General features: G+C 35.4%; 2 protein-coding genes across 2 annotated transcripts in view; one reads left to right on the top strand and one right to left on the bottom strand.

Moving 5' to 3' along the window:
• Positions 1-21,202, bottom strand: part of EYS (eyes shut homolog) — a 1,412,275-nt gene that overhangs the window by 1,237,154 nt on the left and 153,919 nt on the right.
• Positions 2,951-3,247, top strand: LOC130681294 (40S ribosomal protein S29-like). The gene has a single exon (XM_057493947.1). The coding sequence runs from the start codon at positions 2,985-2,987 to the stop codon at positions 3,153-3,155; it is 171 nt and encodes a 56-aa protein (XP_057349930.1). The 5' UTR covers positions 2,951-2,984; the 3' UTR covers positions 3,156-3,247.

Here is a 21,202-nt window from a genome sequence, read left to right as displayed (position 1 = left end):
CAGCCATTTGATAACTCACAAAGCAAACAGTGGCAGGTAGGATGGATAGAAGACCACAAATCAAATTACAGAGTCTATGACTTCCCCCTGTGGTGCCCACAGGCTGACTGTACTGCTTGAGAACTAGGCCCTGGTGTGGAGACAGAAAGAGCTAGAAAAGAAATCAAGAAATCCCTTAGTGCTGGCACAGTGTGGGAAAGGAGATTCCTAATGCGCAGAATATAGAAGCCGCTGCCCTCCACTGCCTGGGCCCTAGCCCTTAAGCAATTCCGTGATGGTGGGAACAGCTGATGGAAATGATAAACTGCCCTGGTCAGAACTCTAAGGTTGTGATTGCAGAAGGGTGGGACCAACTCTTACTGCTTTTGTTTTTCCCTTTTCTGTCCTTTTGCTGCTCGGTCCCAGATGTGAGTGCAATTGCTGAAGAAGAGATTACAGTAATTATACCCCAGTTTTCTGGCAAGAGGAATGAAAAGAGGAACTCCAGAGAACTAGAATGCACAGGGGAGATGGCAGAGAAAGAGGACTCAATAAAGTCACCTCATCAAATTTTTAATGAGCTCCTGGACTCACCGCTGAGCTGTACAGATATGGATCTGGTCCTATTGAACATATCAAAGAAGAGAATTGAACTAACAGACCACCACTCAAATCCCAGACTGGCCACTGATGGCACATACCCATGACAGATGTAAGCAGTAAAACAAAACCCCTGAAAATGGAATGGACGTTGGAAACACAACCCACGGAACACAGGTTGGAACTTGTGATTACATGTAAAACTAGATCAACTGCTTGTTAAAACAAAACAAAACAAAAAAAGACCAACATTCTGAATAGGACTTAAATAAGATCAGTGTCTCATCCACATTATTTTAAATGGCCAGGGCACAGTCTACAACTACTCAACACATGGAGAACCAGAAAAATCTCAACTCACATGAGAAAATCCAACCAACAGATGCTAAGCAGATATTGGATTTAGATATCTGACAAAAACTTTAAAACAGCCATTAAAAAATGTTCCAGTAGTAATAGCTCTATTGAAACTAATAGAAAAATAATCTCAACAAAAATAAGTAAATAAATAAATAAAAGACATAAAGATAAACCAAATGGAAATGTGACAAGTGAAAAATGAAATAATTGAAAGAAAACTTTCACTGGAGTGGGCTCAACTCAGGAAGAGGATGATAGAGAAAAAATACAGTGAACTTGAAGACAGATAAGTAGAAATTATCGATCTGAATAAAGAGAGAAAAAGCAGTCAAAAACAAAATGAAGAGAGCCTCAGAGACCTATGGGACAACTAAAAGAAGTATATTAGCATTTGCACCATCAGGGTCCCAGAAAAAAAGGACAAAAACAACATTAAAAAAGTAATGGTTGATGGTCTCATCATCTGTGCTGAAAGACATAAACCTACAAATTCAAGAATGAGTGAACTCCAAGCAAAAAAATTAAACAAGGTAAAACCCAGACATATCAAAAGTAAATCACTGAAAAGTAAAGACAAAGATAATATATTTATATTGAAGCTCTTGAAATTGAATTACCATATATCTATGCTCTGTTCTGATATGGAAGAGGACTTTAAACAAATTATTTTATCCTGTCTTATTAATTCCAGATTATATATGTTCTATTTGTTTCTTGATTCTAAGAGAATGGAGTGTTGTAGCATCTGTCTTTTTGTTACATTGAAATATGTGTAAAAAAGGACAAGGTGCCACTAAGATCATTTTAGTATTAGTAATATAAGGTTCTTTTCCCTTATTAATTTATGGCCTTGTAAAAAAATTATTATGTATTGTAACTTTCTATGCATTATAAGGATTTTTTAAATGCAGCTTTCTGATATATCTCATAAGAGTAATTACTATATAAGTCATGTATCCTTTACTGTGAATGCTTCATTAAAATTACTCTAAAAACAATGTATTCATTTGTTACAATTTAGGAGAGTCTTCAAAGAGAAATCATTTAGGGCCACAGCAATATTTGTGAAGCAGATTCATGAAAGTATAAGCAATAGAAAACTATCGTTAATATGATGCTACTTTGAATAGGTTTACATGGGTATAAAATTGTAAATAGAAACTTTTTCTTTGGTTTGTGAGTTATTAATGACATTTCTAACATATCATTTTTTTCTGTGATCCCTTGAAAGGCATCACCCCACCACAATATTAATGCGACTATATCAGGCTCAGTTCTTAGTAAAGCTTAATCTCATTGAAAAGATTAGGAGGATTTAAGAGAAATCTTAAGGTAGAAAACTTAGAAGTTATTTATATCTATAAAGTCACATAAGAATGTTAAAAGTTCTAAGAAGTGTTGCTGAAAAGAAGCCTTTAAAACATAACAGAGGTAGCATTTCTTTTGATGGACAGATTTACTTTTATTGCTTAGCAGATTTTCCAGTCACATTAGGGGCATTGCTCTCCCCTCATCATCAATCGCCTGCAACTTAAATCTGCACACACAGACACACAACACACACAAACACCAACACCTGATTTGTCTACTGATTTAATGATGAGATATTTTGGGGATAAAACAGATGTGATTAAGCACTTTTAATCAGACCATAAACATTCCGCCTCCATCACTTTTTGAATAAAGTAAACAAGTCCCCACTTAAGATACAAGAACAGCAAGAAATTCAGCTTATGCAGGATGGAGTGGAAGCAGTGCCAAGCGATACCTGGCATCTGTTCAGGTAGAACGGCTGCTGGCTGAATTAAACGGGCTGCTAATTATAAGAAGAAAAATTCCTATCATTTGAATATCTTTTGGAGAAGTCTTTTTTAAAGTTTGGTACAATGAAAAATTGATAGAAGTGGAACTACTAGCGTTATGAAAGAATTATTACTTCTGTTAACATCTTAAAGCCAGACTGTAGTGGAAAGTAGAATTTAGCATAAAATGTTTATGTTTAAAAGAGCCTTTCACTTTTTACGCGCTGCGCCTGATAAATCAGCATGGGTCACCAGCAGCTCTACTGGAGCCATCCGAGAAAATTCGGCCAGGGTTCTCGTTCGTGCCGCGTGTGCTCGAACCGGCGCGGTGTGATCCGGAAGTACGGCCTCAATATGTGCCGCCAGTGTTTCCATCAGTACGCGAAGGATATCGGCTTCATTAAGTTGGACTAAGTGAACACCCTTGAACGGATCATCCAGGATATACCTGCTCACCACAGAAAAAAATGCTAGCTCTTTGTACATAAAATAAAAATTCTTCAGTTCTGAGTGTTTTATGTGAATGGGCTTGTCGATCGATTATGGAAGTCCCCTTTTTTAACTATTCTCAGTGGATTTGTCTTCAAAGTTTGTGGCTTATTTTCCCTCAGTTACATAAAAATATTCATGCTAAACTCTGGTAATGCCTATTTTATTTTTATACTCCAGAAAGTATTTTTGTTACGTGAGGTGCCTCCTTTACGTAGGAGCAGCCAGCACCTAACCTGAGACAAACTCGAATGAATAATTGACTCACTACAGTGAGCTGGGTCTGTGAAAGTAATAACTGTTGAGAAAAGATTTTGAGAAAGAAGGCTGTCACTAAAACCTGTTCTGGGCATTTGTCCAGAGGTAGAGTGCTTCTGGGATAATTCACAGATAAAAGCTTGTAAATTTCTCAAATATTTGTATGTGAAAGGAGGAGAGATTACAAGTTAACTAGGGCTTGTAAACTGAAGAGTTCAGGTTGATGAGGCTGGAACCAGAGAAACAAGTCCATGAATAATTTAGGCAAATTATTTGTCTAGGAGTAGGTTAAAAAAAAAAAAAGAGCCTTTCAGTTTACTGCTGTTGAAAATGGTTGAAAGTTATGTAGAGGTATTAATTTAAGTGGATACTTAGTGTCATTCAGAATAACCTGTGTTTTCAAATAGCGTTCTTTCTGAAATCAAAGACACTGGTCATTCGAAATGGTACAAAAGAGAGAGAATGAGTTTTTACAGCAGGAAGTGACATTTTGATAAAGATATTAACATGCCTTTCATTTCAATTTTACTTTTGAAAAGAACATACCAATTTATATTTTTAATAAATCATACCATAATGTTCAAAACTTAGTGAATATATCACTTGAACTACTTTGAATAAAATAACTTTTAAGTTAAAAACAAGAAGCTATCATTTACATGGATATCATTTTGAATCACTGTAGAAAAAAATATGGTTGGAAATTAACACTGGGAGAAAAAAATATTTAGAACAGACTGAAGCAAAGAAAGAGAGCTGGTGCCTTAGAGAAAGCAGCACTGTCGGTTCAAAGTCATGGAGTCCACAATTTCCACAATTTCCACAATTTTAAGTTTTCCTGGGATGTAGGTGAACTTCTGAAAATTTTCATTGCTTTTTGTGGGAATAAATGTTTCTTGTGGAGTTTTGATTACAACGATGAACATTTGTATTTTCTATTGTGTGTAGTAGTTAGCCTTACTTTAATCTCCAAAGAGAGAAACTGTTTCCCTCCAAACGCTGGTGTGGTATATGTTCTAAGACACGGTGGGGATGGAGATAGGTATTCTGACAAATAAATAGTTTTAAGGAATGTGAAAAACTGTCTTTTTGCATAGGTCAAAAACTAATAAAACTCCTATCAGGTCTTATAAAAAATAACATGGTTTCATTCTCCTGGTACCTACAAGAAGTTTTGTGGCAGAATATGATAATTGAGTGTTAATATTTAAGTATGCCTATGTAAGAGATATAGAAAAATGTATACTTAGAATTTCTTGAAACCTGAACCTACCACATACTTAAAGCTGAAAGTTAAACTATGGCTTCTATTTTTTTACCATTTGAAAGCAACTAAAATTGTTAAACCACTGTTGGAATGACATCATTTAGAAAATCTCCTACATAGAAAAACTTTTTAACAACTATAGAAAAACAGAAATTGATAGAGGTAGAAAATTCTGCACACAGAAACACACACTTGAGAGAAAAATAGAAATAATTAACTTCCATGATGTTCTAGATATCTAGTAACTAATATCACACATCTTTGTGAGATGTGAAGGGTGATTACAACAATTTAAATATATCAATCAATAAAAATTTAAGACGACAAATCATAGGTGGCAGACATTGTTCATGTCTGGTTTCCTTTCCTTCCACCCCTGGATAAAGGAAGGTGAGGCCATTTGCAATTTTCTTTGATACGTGGAAAGCGAGAGAAAACTATGTGTATCATTTCAGGATAGAAGAATTTAAGGGTCATTGCTTGACCCCTGTGCTCTTCTAGCTGGGGGTACCAAATGGAGGTGCAGTACTTGAGGCTGAGAATACTGAGGTGTTAAGCAGGGAAAACCTTCCTCAGAGCTTCCCACTGATTCGCCACACATGTTCTGAGAGAATAGAATGTCTGTGGTGTTACTCTTCTGAGATTTTGTCTTTGTGCACCACATCATAAAGTGCCCTATCCTGAGAGACAGATTTAATAAATTATTAAAAAGTGGTTGATGTGTTTTTGTACTTGAATGCTAATTTAGATAGTAAAGTGGTCATGTAGGAATTAAACCATCAAGTAGCACCAAGTAAAAATAAAAAAATTAATTTTTAATGTTTAGAAATATGCCTCACAAAGCCAAAATTGTCTGTTATTCAAAATCTCCATGGGCTCCATATGACTGATCAGTAAAAATGATAAACCTTGCATGGAATTTAAGACAACCCACTGTTCTATGATTTACTAATATCAGGGGGAATATTTTCATCTGCATGTACCTTAAAATTTGATCAAAAGCGAAAAAAAAAAAACCAAAACGCTGGCTTAGAATACATGGGTGGTCCTCCTGCTCTGCCTTGTGTAGGGACTGACTTGGACAGTCCACACTATCTGTGACTATTGCTCACACATCAGTTTAAGGGATTGGATAGCAGGAGTTTTACCAAAAACTCCATTCCAAAGATTTACTTTCAGATCCCTGTATATTTGTTTCACTTTACGACACAGTGGCCCTGTTATCTGTTGTTTCATTTTCCTCATCTCTCCCTTCCTTCCTATTTCATGTTTCTGGGACTTATCAATATTTCAAGTCCACACCAAAATGCCACTTTCTCCATAATGCTTTCATTCCTCTCATTAAAAATTTCTGCTCTTTGAACTCCATTTGCATATTATCACTGCCTCTTAAGGTATTGTTATTTTGATATTTTGCCTATTTAATATAGTATAGATTTGTCTAACTTGCACAATTCCCGCTTAAGATTATTTGTAATGTCACACAATACTCACTATGATCTTTTATGTTATATATTCTCTAAATATACTTTGAAGAACAATGTTAAAAAAGCACAAAAGGACCCAAATAAGGAAAGAAAAAGGTGAAGCAGGGCTTCTATAGAGCTGTTTTCCTACAAGGACTTACTAGAAAATAGTCACCACCATTATTCTAGCAAGTTGAATTATTTGTTCTTTTACTCTATTAATCCATTTTTCTAATGATTATATTTCTATTTACTTTCTCATATCCAAAATCTGAGGGCTTCTACTCAATCTGAGTCTTAGGGTTAGTGAGTGCTGTAATCATTCTTTGGAGTAACTTGTACTTGGAGAACTTTGCACTTCACTGATCCTTAAAGAATTGGAACAACAGCCTCTCAAAATGCATTAGGATCATTAGAAGAGCAGACAGTGTTACCTGTGTCACTCAGGTTCTGTTAGCTTGTATTGTCCATTTCCTATTGCTATAATGTGGAATCCAAGAACTGAAGTTCCTTCAAGAGTTATTTTTAAAGCTTCTGCATTTTGCCAAGAGATATATAACACATGTACTATTCTTTAATGTTCCCGCATTTTGAAAAGGATATTTGTAATTATTACATTTCATCTAAACATTTACTAGGTGAAAATACAAAAATCATAAAACAAGGACCATATGTACCTGGTGTGCCTGCTTTCACCGTTCCTCTGAAACTGAGTGCTTAGGTAGCAAATACCCAGACCCCTCTGAAATGACTTCTTTACATGTGTAATGAAAGGCTGGCGTGTTATCATTAAAGTGCCAAAAAAATCTCAATTATATTTGCATAGTGCTTAACAAAATGTTTTTATCACATACTGCCATTATGAATACCCATATACTAATTAGATAAAGCATGTATTATTTATCTGAATTTATCTTAAAGGAATATGAAGAGGTTATATTATTTGCCCAATATCAAAACTAACTGTTGTAAGTTTTAAAGTCATGAATTGAACCTAAAATTTTTTTTCTAACTTATAGTGCCTTCTTTCTCCAATCATGAGTACAATGTCAAATTTTTCCATGTGGAAATTTTAGCTTTTTCTTTAGCTCTCTTAAATAGTTAATCTGACATACTCCCTACATACAGTTGCTTTACCAAATATATAAAATGTTTGCTGTTCTCTGGCTGTGAAGCCCTCTGTCGCTCCTTCTAAAGAACACTCCAATATTCGTTTCAGGAATTAAGTATCTATGCCAGTTCAGTGTAATCTGTTGAGACTATCATCAGACACACGTCCTCACATGGCCAGTGGATGAAGCGATTCAACTGTACGATTCCTTCCAAGATTGTGAAAATAAGTTCATGTCGTGACATAACGTGAAATCCACCCTGTACCAAGTCTCTATAGCTCTGTACCTTATTTAGCTCCAAACAGTGCCCATATGTATTTTCCAAGCCTTTCTATAAATTCTAAGAGCTCGTTACATCTTTCCAGTAATTTACCCATGCTTAGATTAGCCAGGGGTGATTTGTGTTACTCGCAACTGAAGAATCCTGGTACTATTGGTCATTATCAACTTATTCATGATTATTTTTCTCAATACATTACATGTCATACAGTGTTAAGAACATACTTAATAATCCAATGTAATGACTAGAAAATGAACTAGTGAGTTATTAATTGAATGTATTCTCTGCTGAAAAGTAGAGCCATATATAACATTCAGTGACCTATCTCAAACCAGAAACACATTAGCTCATTCACTTAGAAAATGACCTCTTGCTTCTTGTTACTTAAGAATTAGAATGGATTAAGATATAATTAGCATGTAGGGAAGGCAAAAGTGGTTTTGAATTCTATAGATAGTTCTGTACCTTCCCATAAATATCTTTATGTGTTACTTTTTAAGAGTTAGATGAAATGCCATGCTCCAAATCTATTTAAGGATATACACATTGTGTGTTTGAGATGTGCTAGTCAGGTTCATTCAAAGCTAATATAGGTATCTTTAATTTAAAGGATACCTTTAAAAGATTTTAATAGGACTTCCATAATAAAAGAATGATTAGATAGTTGTATCTATTCAATAACTGTCCATCATGTCCCAAATCATGTTATACTCATGAAGTCTTTACATCCTTCACTGACATTATATTGTTTTAAATCCATTTTACAATTTTGGGGCCTATTAAGAAATGGAAAGGAACATTAAATAATCAAAATATATGCAAAGGAGATAATTTAGTTTTGTACTTGGTCAGAACACATTTTAAACAATGTAAGAAATCAGAAATCAAATACAGTGTGGATCACAATGAAAATTTACTATCAAAAACAAAGTTCAATGACCTAATCTGATGAAGTAGAAATACCCTTTAAATATAAAAAGAGCTCTTTCAAACATTCCAGAACAACAGATAAACAACAAAAATAAAAAGTTCAAATCATAGCAAATAAATTTGTATCACAATATGTGAGAAATCAAAAGTTATTTCTTCATTACTTTCATGAACATTGGGTAAATAAAATTTTTCTATATAATAAAGGTAACAAGAAGTTGATTTATAAATAGGCATATAATTTCAACCTAAAAATAGAAAATGAAGCAGCAAGCTGTGTGTGTGTGTGTGTGTGTGATTTAAAATGAAATTAAGGCCAAAGTGGTAGAAATAAGTAAGAAAAGCACAGGCCACAGAATAAGAAAGAAGCCATCCAGAAAGGCTGATGGTGCAAAAAGATAGTACTGATAAGAAAGTACCAGAGTTAAGCAAATCACAGAACTGAAATTGTATTTCTGCAAGGAATTATTTGGAAAGTTCTATTTCAAAGAAAAAAGAACCTTAATCTGCATTTTGATTTGAGTGTGGGTGTTGATCCAAGATAGCCAAAGATACATCTTCCCAGACATTGTTTTACCTAGCATGAAATTTTTTGAACTTACTTATTTACCAGAGCATATTGAAGAGTATTAGAGAAAAACCTATCAACATATTGTTTTCTCCTTTTTAAGCCAAGTGTATTAATAAGTGCTAGTTAGTGGTTCTTACCAAACACTGAAGTTGCCATTTGTCCCCAAAACTACAGCGACATTGAATTGCAAACTGTTTTCACTACTTTTAAACAGGTAAAGAATAATAATGGGTTTTTAAAAAAGAGCCAGGCTTTTGTTACACACATTCACATAAAACTAAATAACCCTAAACGTTTAGAAAATAAACAGACCTCTAAATATATGTACTTCATTGTCTCCATAAATATTCTAAAATTGCAAACTTAATGAGCATTTTCATTTTATTTTGAAGTGTATTTTACTTCCATTAATGAAATCAATAGGAAAATGGCAGAAACTTAATGGTAATTAAGTTTTAGAAATATCTAGTCCATAATTTGTCCATAATCAATAATATTCCACATACTATTATCAGTACATAGATTTCTTTTATTTATGTCATCAACTTGTTTATTTTTACTTTGGCTAATGTATAATGAATCTTTCATTTAAAGATCATGTTGTTGGTAGTGAGAAACTATCCGATGGACTTTTGACATAATTTTGCTCATTACTATAGAATGTAAAGAGAATTTATAATATTTCACATTAGCATTCTAAAATAAAAGTCCTGGGGATTCTTTTCTAAATTTCACATCAGCATAAACACATCTGTATAAATATATTTTGTATGCTATTCATTCTCTTCTAACATAATTTATCTATTACTGTATTATTACTTACAGCATCAATATTCTTACTGCATTAATATGCAAAGAAATTCAGGTTGCATTAAGATTTGTCCTCTAAAGATTCATAAAGGATTAAAAATTAAGTACTTTTACTTCATTCACATTTTAAATCTGTAGAAATAAGAAGTTACAAAAATACTGAAATTTTTCTTTATATTACAAATTGAGTAAAATATTTAAATCTATTTTAGAAGCATCAGGTGCTCAAAGCCAGAAGTGAACATATGAAAAATTGGCCAGTATTATCATCTATTTAAGCTGTGTACAATATCAGTTTAAAATAAAGCATTGCAAGTTTTTAACAAATTTTATAATTGTAATATATATTTACTTTGATATAACCATAAATATATGATCATACAGGTAAAAATGTGGAATTAGGCTCTATACTTTATTTCTATAAGTCTTGTTTCTCCTAGAACTTTTCTGTTAATGCCTCAGCAGGCATCACTCCAACTGTGGCTTTTCAGAAGCACTTGTCTTGAAGTGCAGATATGGAAGCATGGCTATTTGTGCTTTATACAAAACTATGAAAGCTCAGTTTTCAATAATGACTGGTATAAACATTTACCATAAATATTTAGCCCTATAATATTCTTTCTAAATTCTCTAGATTATAGTAATTTTTCAGTGAAAGATAATAATTATCTATAGTTGGGGAAAATGACCTAATCATATAAAATGAAAGGACACTGTAAGAGCATCACCTGACAGTGAGATCAACCAGGGTCTGCCTCCAGTTGAGAGGACCAGAGTTGGCAAAATAATTAATCAGCCATAACCATAGCACAATATCTGCAGGTGAGCTACACAGCAGTCTAACTAGTGTTTACCAATGAGGCTTCATCCCAGACATAATAAATCATAATATATCTGGATAAAGCACAGGAACATAAATTTTTAAATTCTCTTTGGTACCTACCATACACCCAGCTCAATTCCAACCAGGTTTTGTATTTGAGAAGCTAAATACCCAAACCCTAAAATTAAAGCAAACAAAAATCCACTTTCCATAAAGTATGGAACGTTTTTAATTGTTCTATCCAAACTCTCGAATAAAGCAGGAATGGGTTACCTGCCAAACCTTTACTCCTTCAAAAGAAGTTCATGGTATTGAAATTAACATTAGTCTCTCCCTCTGTCTGCTGCGTGCGCACATACACACATGCACACGTACACAGAATAGATAGTTATACTTTATATGCACAGGATAATAGCTAATATAATAAGGTCTTGCATTCAGGAATGATACCTTGCATATTTCATAAGCTGAAAGTCTTATTATGGAAGTTCAAGGGATAGTTCATAAATTATATTTTTTGAAACAAATACCTATGAAAGTACCTACTGGTGTTAAGAATAATCATGAGAGACTCTGCAAATATATGTCTCAGTTAGATTAAAAATATGTTCTAAAGTTAATTCTTCCCATTTAATATATTTAAGTCCTAACTATCAAGTTACTAAAGAGATAAATTTCACTAGGTAATTCATGGTTTTGGATACAGATTACATAATAAAAATGATGGATTATTCATAGATTTGGAAAATATCATGAACATTACGTATTTAAATATTCTGCTTAGGGTACAAAAACATTTAGTATTTATGCTATTTATGCATAATTATATCCTCCTATTTCCCTTACTCCTCCAAAATTTGAGAAAGCTTCCAATAAAAGATATACAAAATTAAGTCATGATAAAGGATAGCATATAATCACAAAACCAATACTCTGAAGATAGGGAGAAGAATGGAAATAGTTATGAAAGCATACAAACTAAGAGCAACTTAATCAAACTAGGAAATACGAGGTGATTATGTTAGTCTCATTATCTAGAAAGAGGAGGAACATGCATTATCTAGAGAGAGAAACTGGTGGAATGAAACTCAAAGCTTTTATCTAGAACATAGCATGTGGAATCTTCAATGTCAGTTTTTAAAAGATGCCAAAATCTGTGTAACTTTATCTTATATTTATAATATTCTATTAATGGTTAGCTGTAGTTGTTACAAAACTGTAAAAAAACTCAAATGGAAAAATTATCATAGTTTTGGCTTCAGGATTTATAATCAGACACCTTAGTTTTTTATAATAAAATATTCTAAAAATCGAAAAAAAATGTGAAGGCAGGTATCATCTCTAATCTCAGCCTTGTTGTCTTCATTCTGCTCATTTTCTCCTGACCATAAATTCCATGTGTCAGCATCAGCTCTAAAAAAAGGAACCAGATTCTACTGAGTAATCCAGATACAGTCTCTAGTGAACCTTTGTCCTTCATGTCTTGAGAGCATACACCATACATTTTACAATCTCTCATGTGTCCTGCTTCCCAAAGAGGAATTTCAAACAAACCAACAATCATGCATGTTTAGAGTACCTTGCAACTTAGGTATATGCCTGTGACTCAGGTTCTACCAATCAGAAGTCATAGTGAGACCTGGATTCAGAAGTGAGCAACTTGAGGAGGCGACTGCATGAAGGGGATGCAGTCTACAGGCACAGGTATTTTCCTGTAATTGGCAACAAGCGCTGACAGAACTGTAATACTGAGTTTTTGAGTTTTTCCTAGAGCTCCCAGTAAGGTGTGTTTGGATATAATTCTCACCTGTATAGCTACAGACTCTAACTTATGGTCTTAACTAGTTATGTGCTATACATTATATTGTTTAATAAAATCATGCTCTCCTTAAACCTTATAGAGTGGATTCTCCTTTCTTGCATTTAAGCTTTCTGATGGGCACAAGGTCCCTGCAGTCTACCATACAACCATTACTAGCCTTGACCAGTATACTGCACTAAAACAAATTCCACCAAACTCATACATGCTTATGGCAGGCTATATGAACCCAATCGATTCTAATGTATATATTTGGGATTTACACAGATCCCATTAATATGCTAAATTTATCCATAACATTAATTTCACTTATAAATCCATACTTTTTCATGTCAAGATAGTTTGGATACTGACTCTTTTTATCCTTGAAGGTCAATATCAGGTTTGTTCAGCACATTAATTTATTCATTAATGTGTTCAGTATGATATTAATGTGTAATGTACTAATGAAATCTCCATACAGGTTCCTACTGACTACAGATCTTAGGAGTCATCAACCTACATGACACATGAGCCAATTATTTTTAATAAATATCATTCATTCTTTCATTTATATGTATTATCTTCTATTGGTTCTATTTCTCTGGAGAATCCTAACACAGATTTTGGTGCCAAAAGTGGTTCTAAAGGAAAAGAATTTTAAGGATGAGTTTTCTTAATTTGTTCTGGAGTACCTAAAGTTGTCTCTCTAATCTGATTAGATTTAAATATGCTAATACTTTTATTTCTAGTAGGAAAGAAGAGGTAATAGTCTATGACGTGATCTGGCGGTGGAGACACAGAAAATATCCCCATTGGATACTCCTAGTCAACCAGTTATAAGAAGGATCTGGATGACTATGTGTACAGTACTTTCAAACATATTCCTCAACTAGTGAATATAATGAGTTGACTGGTTGCTCCTAATGTCACTAGATAAAGTGGGGAAAGAAAAAGATGAGCTCCAGGAATTGAATTCCCAGATCACATGTTACATAAGTGACCTGAACACTTCTGTTTGTGCCGCAGAGACCCTTACTAATATCCTGCGGCTGCAGCGCTAAGAGTACCGAAAATCAAGTGCACAACCTCATCTGGGGACCAACTGAGTTACAAGCTGACCTCCCAGGCTCACAGCACATCTACTGTTAAGGTAAGGGCACTGACTAGAAACAAATGGATCCCCCAAGTTGGAATGAGGACATATGGGAAGACCTTGTTGAAGCTGGGAACAGAGGCCTTAGATTCTGATGACCCTTTCTTCCCAGTGGAAGAGACTTCTCCACTCCAGCGGAGGCAACCTCTCTACCATCAGTGGTGGGAGCCTCTCCACTCCCTTCGGGGTGAATTAACCCTGAGTTGCCTGAGGAAAGACTAATGGCCTCTCTTGAGTTGGGTGCAACTCACAACAATGCTGATTCTTCTCAGAACCCACCCCTCTTTGCTTCTTGGCCTCCTGACCAGATGCAAATCCCATCCGGCCCCTAAAGCTGAGGTGGAGACTGTGACCTGCTATACTCCAAAAGAAATACTTGAGTTTTTCAATTTATACAGACAGAAATCCAGGGAACATGTATGGAGATGGATATTAAGGATGTGAGATGATGGTGGAAGAAATGTTAAGTTGGATCAGACCAAACTTACTGACCCAGGTTCATTACACAGAAACACTGCATTTAATGCTGCAACTTGGGGGAGTTAGAAAGGGCTCTAGCCTGGAAGTAGCTCTATAATTTTATTTTTAATTTAATCAAGTGATTAGAGAATGGTAAACTCTGACTCAATAGAACTAATTTTTGTTTTATAAACACCTTACAGTTTCTGGGACTGAATGAAATAATACAATTTTTGTAACAATAAGTGATGCCATACATATTAGCAAAAGAGTTCATTTACAAAAGGCTTTCCATAAGGATATCTATACATTTCAATATTAAATTTTAGGTACAATGTTTCTGGTTGTTAATGCTTCATTACTCTATACCAGAGAAGTTTTATTAAGAAATCTACAGGCATTTGTAGGTTACTGACTGACTCTTGGTCTTACTTGTATACTTAAATGGCTTGGGCTGGAGAGTTTATTGGACTATTGCTTTTCTTAAGAGGATTCATGCCATTTAGCTTTATGTCCCCAAATGCCATTCATTTTACAGGTAAAATGTGTTTAAACTCAATGGTATATTGTCCACATTTGGACCTCTTGATATTAATATTTTTCTTTTCTTATACTCTTCAAAATTTGAGCTACTCAAGAAAATAATGCACTATAAATCCCTGCTATTCCTTGCAGAAGACTCTGAGCTCATAATAGGTCTTCTGTATACCATGATATTTTGTAGCAGCCTACCAGTGATAGATGCAGAAAACTCAGTACAATGATAAGAACATTTTCTCAGATATGGTATATAAACTGAATTTGATATTGTAAGTTATTTTACTTAGAGAAACTAGGAATGTGTCACATAAATCTATAATTTTTTCTTTATTATTTCTGCTTGAATACAAAAAGATGTATGCTCAATGATCTATAGATTATTATTAGCATATTTTTATCCCAAATATTTCCCTATACCTAAAATTTGTAAATATTATTTATAATTAAAAAATAAAATTTTAAATCTTGCTATATTTTTTTTCTTATTACAACTCTACATTATAACTGTTAGTTTAAAATTATAATACTCTGTCCATCCGTATGGGAGCCAGCTAAGGGGTCAATACTTCACACAAATGTATAAGCTGCTTGTGTGATTTTATAACTTCTTTCAGTTGTTGAGCTATCAGACACGACTAGTTATGCTATATCTCACTGGGGGACGGTAATATTAAAATACATTTATTCAGATAATCGATAGGAAAAATACAAAATATAAATGTTATTGCTGCTATTATCACCTCAATCAGTAATGTATAGAAATGGCCACAAAATAGACAACAGCCATACATTAAGCAAAAATCTAGGTGCCAGAAGCATAAAGCATTTTAAATAGCCTCCACATAGTGAAATTTAAAATACACATACTGACAGTCATAAACTTAAGATATACATTATCATTTTCAATAAGGAACGCTACCATTCCCCATGAATTTTTTTTAATATGTAAAGAAATGGAGATAATCACTATTTCTTATTCAGAGCAATATGCCTCATTGTTAGAGACTGTGAATTCATTCAGGAAACAAATATCCTTGTATTAAACAGAGTATCTAAATCACCCTTGATGTCATTCATTTCACTGTTATGCATAGATAAAAGACCTGCACACAAAAACTTGCATATAGTTAGATAAAGCATATATAAATATAGCATAAGTATTTTCTATAAAGATCTATTTCATTTAACAAAGATGATTGGTTTAGTAATTAATATGTTTGTTGTATTTGCCTCAGCAATACGGTAGTCTAGTCAATTTCACCAGTCTGTTGAAGAAAGATTATACTTTCTTGCTTAGTTTATTCTTAACATAAGTACCTGCAGCCTTGTGAAGACAGCATTAAAAATCATTACTTTTGAATGTAAATATTGCTCTTTTGATAAAATCAATAGCAGACTATCTGTAATAAATAATAATTTACTCTTGACTGCACCAGAAATCCAGGAAATTTTTTTCCAGGAAAACTAATGGATAATATTTCCTCGTGATAAAGTTGAATTGTGTGTTTAAAAGTCATAGGTGTTAACACTTCCAATTGTAAAATAAATAAGTAACTGGGATGTAATGTATAGCATAAGGAATATAGTCAAAATATCGTAACAACTTGGTATGGTGATAGCTGGTACCTAGAATTATCATGTATATAAATGTTGAATCACTGTGTTGTACACCTGAAACTAATGTAATGTAATACTGTGTGTCAACTACCCTTCAATAAAAAATAATTATCTAAAAAAAAAAAAAAAAAAAAAGTCATAGGTGTTAAATGTGACACTGATCCCAGACAGTTACATGTAGAACCGCTGGTATGGTCTTCATGTAAGCTTCCATTTCGAGATGGTTTGTCCCAACTTGTGGTTTTAACTGTTCATTCTTCAGGTTAAGTAGTAAAATCCCAAAGAACACAAATGTGATGTGTGCAGAAAAGGTACTATAAAAGTATATGTATGTCTCAGCACTATTATTAGTCAATTTTTTATGTTAAAATCCTATAGATAACTGCACTGCTTGCTCTTTTGGCATTGAACTCGGAGAAGAAAAAGTATTGTTCTACAGTGATCTTTACTTTTATTTTTCAAAAATATTTTAAGCCCAGGGAGGGGCGGAAGATGGCGGCGTGAGTAGAGCAGCAGAAATCTCCTCCCAAAACAACATATATCTATGAAAATATAACAAAGACAAGCCTTCCTAGAATAAAGACCAGAGGACACAGGACAATATCCAGACCACATCCGCACCTGAGAGAACCCAGCGCCTCGCGAAGGGGGTAAGATACAAGCCCCGGCCCCGCGGGAGCCGAGCGCCCCTCCCCCCAGCTCCCGGCGGGAGAAGAGCAGGCAGAGCGGGAGGGAGACGGAGCCCAGGACTGCCGAACACCCAGCCCCCGCCATCCGGGCCAGAGCGCAGGGCGCTCGATACTGGGAAAACAGGGCAGCAAGAACAGTGAGTGGGCACTGGAGGCTGGGTGCCGGAGGACATAAGAAAAGCGCGCGACCATTTTTTTTTTTTTTTTCTGTTTTGTTTTGGCAGGCGCTTTTTGGAAGTCTTAAAGGGATAGGGAGCCCAATACTAGGGAAACAGGGCAGCAAGACCGGTGAGCAGAGGCCTGAGGCTGGAACCGGAGAATAAAGAAAAACGAGCGACCACCTTTTTTTTTTTTAATTAAAAAAAAAAATTATTTTCTTTTTTTTTTTTTTTGGTGGTCGTTGTTTGTTTTGGCGGGTGCTTTTTGGAAGTCATAAAGTGGCACGGCAGGACACTTAATCCAGAGGTAGGGAATCCGGGGATCTATGGGCACCCTAACCCCTGGGCTGCAGGGAGCAGGGAGGCCCCTTACGGAGATAAATAGCTTCCCAGCCGCTCCTGCTCCAACGCGACTCCACCACTTTGGAGCAGCTGCCCCGAGCCAGGTCACGCCCACAGCAACAGCGGAGATTAACTCCATAGCAACCGGCAGGAAGCAGAAACCCTGTCTGCACGCAGCTGCGCAGCACAAGCCACTAGACGTCGCTGTTCTCCCAGGAGAGGAGGGCCACAAACCAACAAGAAAGGAAGTCCTTCCAGCTGACACTCGTCCCAGCTCTGCAAACTATTCCTATCACCATGAAAAGGCAAAGCTACAGGCAGACAAAGATCACAGAGACAACACCAGAGAAGGAGACAGACCTAACCAGTCTTCCTGAAAAAGAATTCAAAATAAGAATCATAAACATGCTGACAGAGATGCAGAGAAATACGCAACAGAAATGGGATGAAGTCCGGAGGGAGATCACAGATGCCAGAAAGGAGATCGCAGAAATGAAACAAATTCTGGAAGAGTTTATAAGCAGAATGGATAGAATGCAAGAGGCCATTGATGGAATTGAAATCAGAGAACAGGAACGCATAGAAGCTGACATAGAGAGAGACAAAAGGATCTCCAGGAATGAAACAATATTAAGAGAACTGTGTGACCAATCCAAAAGGAACAATATCCGTATTATAGGGGTCACAGAAGAAGAAGAGAGAGAAAAGGGATGGAAAGTATCTTGGAAGAAATAATTGCTGAAAACTTCCCCAAACTGGGGGAGGAAATAATCGAACAGACCACAGAAATACACAGAACCTCCAACAGAAAGGATCCAAGAAGGACAACACCAAGACACATAATAATAAAAATGGCAAAGATCAAGGACAAGGAAAGAGTGTTAAAGGCAGCTAGAGAGAAAAAGGTCACCTATAAAGGGAAACCCATCAGTCTAACATCAGATTTCTCAACAGAAACCCTACAGGCCAGAAGAGAATGGCATGATATATTTAATACAATGAAACAGAAGGGCCTTGAACCAAGGATACTGTATCCAGCATGACTATCATTCATATATGATGGTGGGATTAAACAATTCCCAGACAAACAAAAGCTGAGGGAATTTGCTTTCCACAAATCACCTCTACAGAACATCTTACAGGGACTGCTCTAGATGGGAGCACTCCTAGAAAGAGCACAGCACAAAACACCCAACATGAAGAATTGAGGAGGAGGAACAAGAAGGGAGAGAAGAAAAGAATCTCCAGACAGTGTCTATAACAGCTCAATAAGCGAGCTAAGTTAGGCAGTAAGATACTAAAGAGGCTAACCTTGAACCTTTGGTAACCACGAATTTAAAGCCTGCAATGGCAATAAGTACATATCTTTCAATAGTCACCCTAAATGTTAATGGGTTGAATGCACCAATCAAAAGACACAGAGTAACAGAATGGATAAAAAAGCAAGACCCATCTATATGCTGCTTACAAGAAACTCACCTCAAACCCAAAGACATGTACAGACTAAAAGTCAAGGGATGGAAAAACATATTTCAGGCAAAGAACAGTGAGAAGAAAGCAGGGGTTGCAGTACTAATATCAGACAAAATAGACTTCAAAACAAAGAAAGTAACAAGAGATAAAGAAGGACACTACATAATGATAAAGGGCTCAGTCAAACAAGAGGATATAACCATTCTAAATATATATGCCCCAACACAGGAGCACCAGCATATGTGAAACAAATACTAACAGAACTAAAGGGGGAAATAGACTGCAATTCATTCATTCTAGGAGACTTCAACACACCACTCACCCCAAAGGATAGATCCACTGGGCAGAAAATAAGTAAGGACACGGAAGCACTGAACAACACAGTAGAGCAGATGGACCTAATAGACATCTATAGAACTCTACATCCAAAAGCAACAGGATATACATTCTTCTCAAGTGCACATGGAACATTCTCCAGAGTAGACCACATACTAGGACACAAAAAGAGCCTCAGTAAATTCCAAAAGATTGAAATCCTACCAACCAACTTTTCAGACCACAAAGGCATAAAACTAGAAATAAACTGTACAAAGAAAACAAAGAGGCTCACAAACACATGGAGGCTTAACAACACGCTCCTAATTAATCAATGGATCAATGACCAAATCAAAATGGAGATTCAGCAATATATGGAAACAAATGACAACAACAACACTAAGCCCCAACTTCTGTGGGACACAGCAAAAGCAGTCTTAAGAGGAAAGTATATAGCAATCCAAGCATATTTTAAAAAGAAAGAGCAATCCCAAATGAATGGTCTAATGTCACAATTATCGAAATTGGAAAAAGAACAGATGAGGCCTAAGTTCAGCAGAAGGAGGGACATAATAAAGATCAGAGAAGAAATAAATAAAATTGAGAAGAATAAAACAATAGCAAAAATCAATGAAACCAAGAGCTGGTTCTTCGAGAAAATTAACAAAATATATAAGCCTCTAGCCAGACTTATTAAGAAGAAAAGAGAGTCAACACAAATCAACAATATCAGAAACGAGAAAGGAAAAATCACAACGAACCCACAGAAATACAAAGAATTATTAGAGAATAATATGAAAACCTATATGCTAACAAGCTGGAAAATCTAGGAGAAATGGACAACTTCCTAGAAAAATACAACCTTCCAAGATTAACCCAGGAAGAAACAGAAAATCTAAACAGACCAATTACCAGCAACGAATTTGAAGCGGTAATCAAAAAACTACCGAAGAACAAAACCCCCGGGCCAGATGGATTTACCTCGGAATTTTATCAGACATACAGGGAAGACATAATACCCATTCTCCTTAAAGTTTTCCAAAAAATAGAAGAGGAGGGGATACTCCCAAACTCATTCTATGAAGCTAACATCACCCTAATACCAAAACCAGGCAAAGACACCACCAAAAAAGAAAACTACAGACCAATATCCCTGATGAACGTAGATGCAAAAATACTCAACAAAATATTAGCAAACCAAATTCAAAAACATATCAAGAGGATCATACACCATGACCAAGTGGGATTCATCCCAGGGATGCAAGAATGGTACAACATTCGAAAGTCCATCAACATCATCCACCACATCAACAAAAAGAAAGACAAAAACCACATGATCTCCATAGATGCTGAAAAAGCATTTGACAAAGTTCAACATCCATTCATGATAAAAACTCTCAGCAAAATGGGAATAGAGGGCAAGTACCTTCAACATAATAAAGGCCATCTATGATAAACCCACAGCCAACATTATATTGAACAGCGAGAAGCTGAAAGCATTTCCTCTGAGATCGGGAACTAGACAGGGATGCCCACTCTCTCCACTGTTATTTAACATAGTACTGGAGGTCCTAGCCACGGCAATCAGACAAAACAAAGAAATACAAGGAATCCAGATTGGTAAAGAAGAAGTTAAACTGTCACTATTTGCAGATGACATGATACTGTACATAAAAAACCCTAAAGACTCCACACCAAAACTACTAGAACTGATATCGGAATACAGCAAAGTTGCAGGATACAAAATCAACACACAGAAATCTGTGGCTTTCCTATATACTAACAATGAACCAACAGAAAGAGAAATCAGGAAAACAACTCCATTCACAATTGCATCAAAAAAAATAAAATACCTAGGAATAAACCTAACCAAAGAAGTGAAAGACTTATACTCTGAAAACTACAAGT

This window comes from Manis pentadactyla, chromosome 16, assembly GCF_030020395.1.
Source record: "Manis pentadactyla isolate mManPen7 chromosome 16, mManPen7.hap1, whole genome shotgun sequence".
In the NCBI taxonomy this organism is placed as follows: Eukaryota; Metazoa; Chordata; class Mammalia; order Pholidota; family Manidae; genus Manis; species Manis pentadactyla.
The sequence above is the reverse complement of the archived record's forward strand: the minus strand, read 5'-3'. Positions and strand labels throughout refer to the sequence as shown.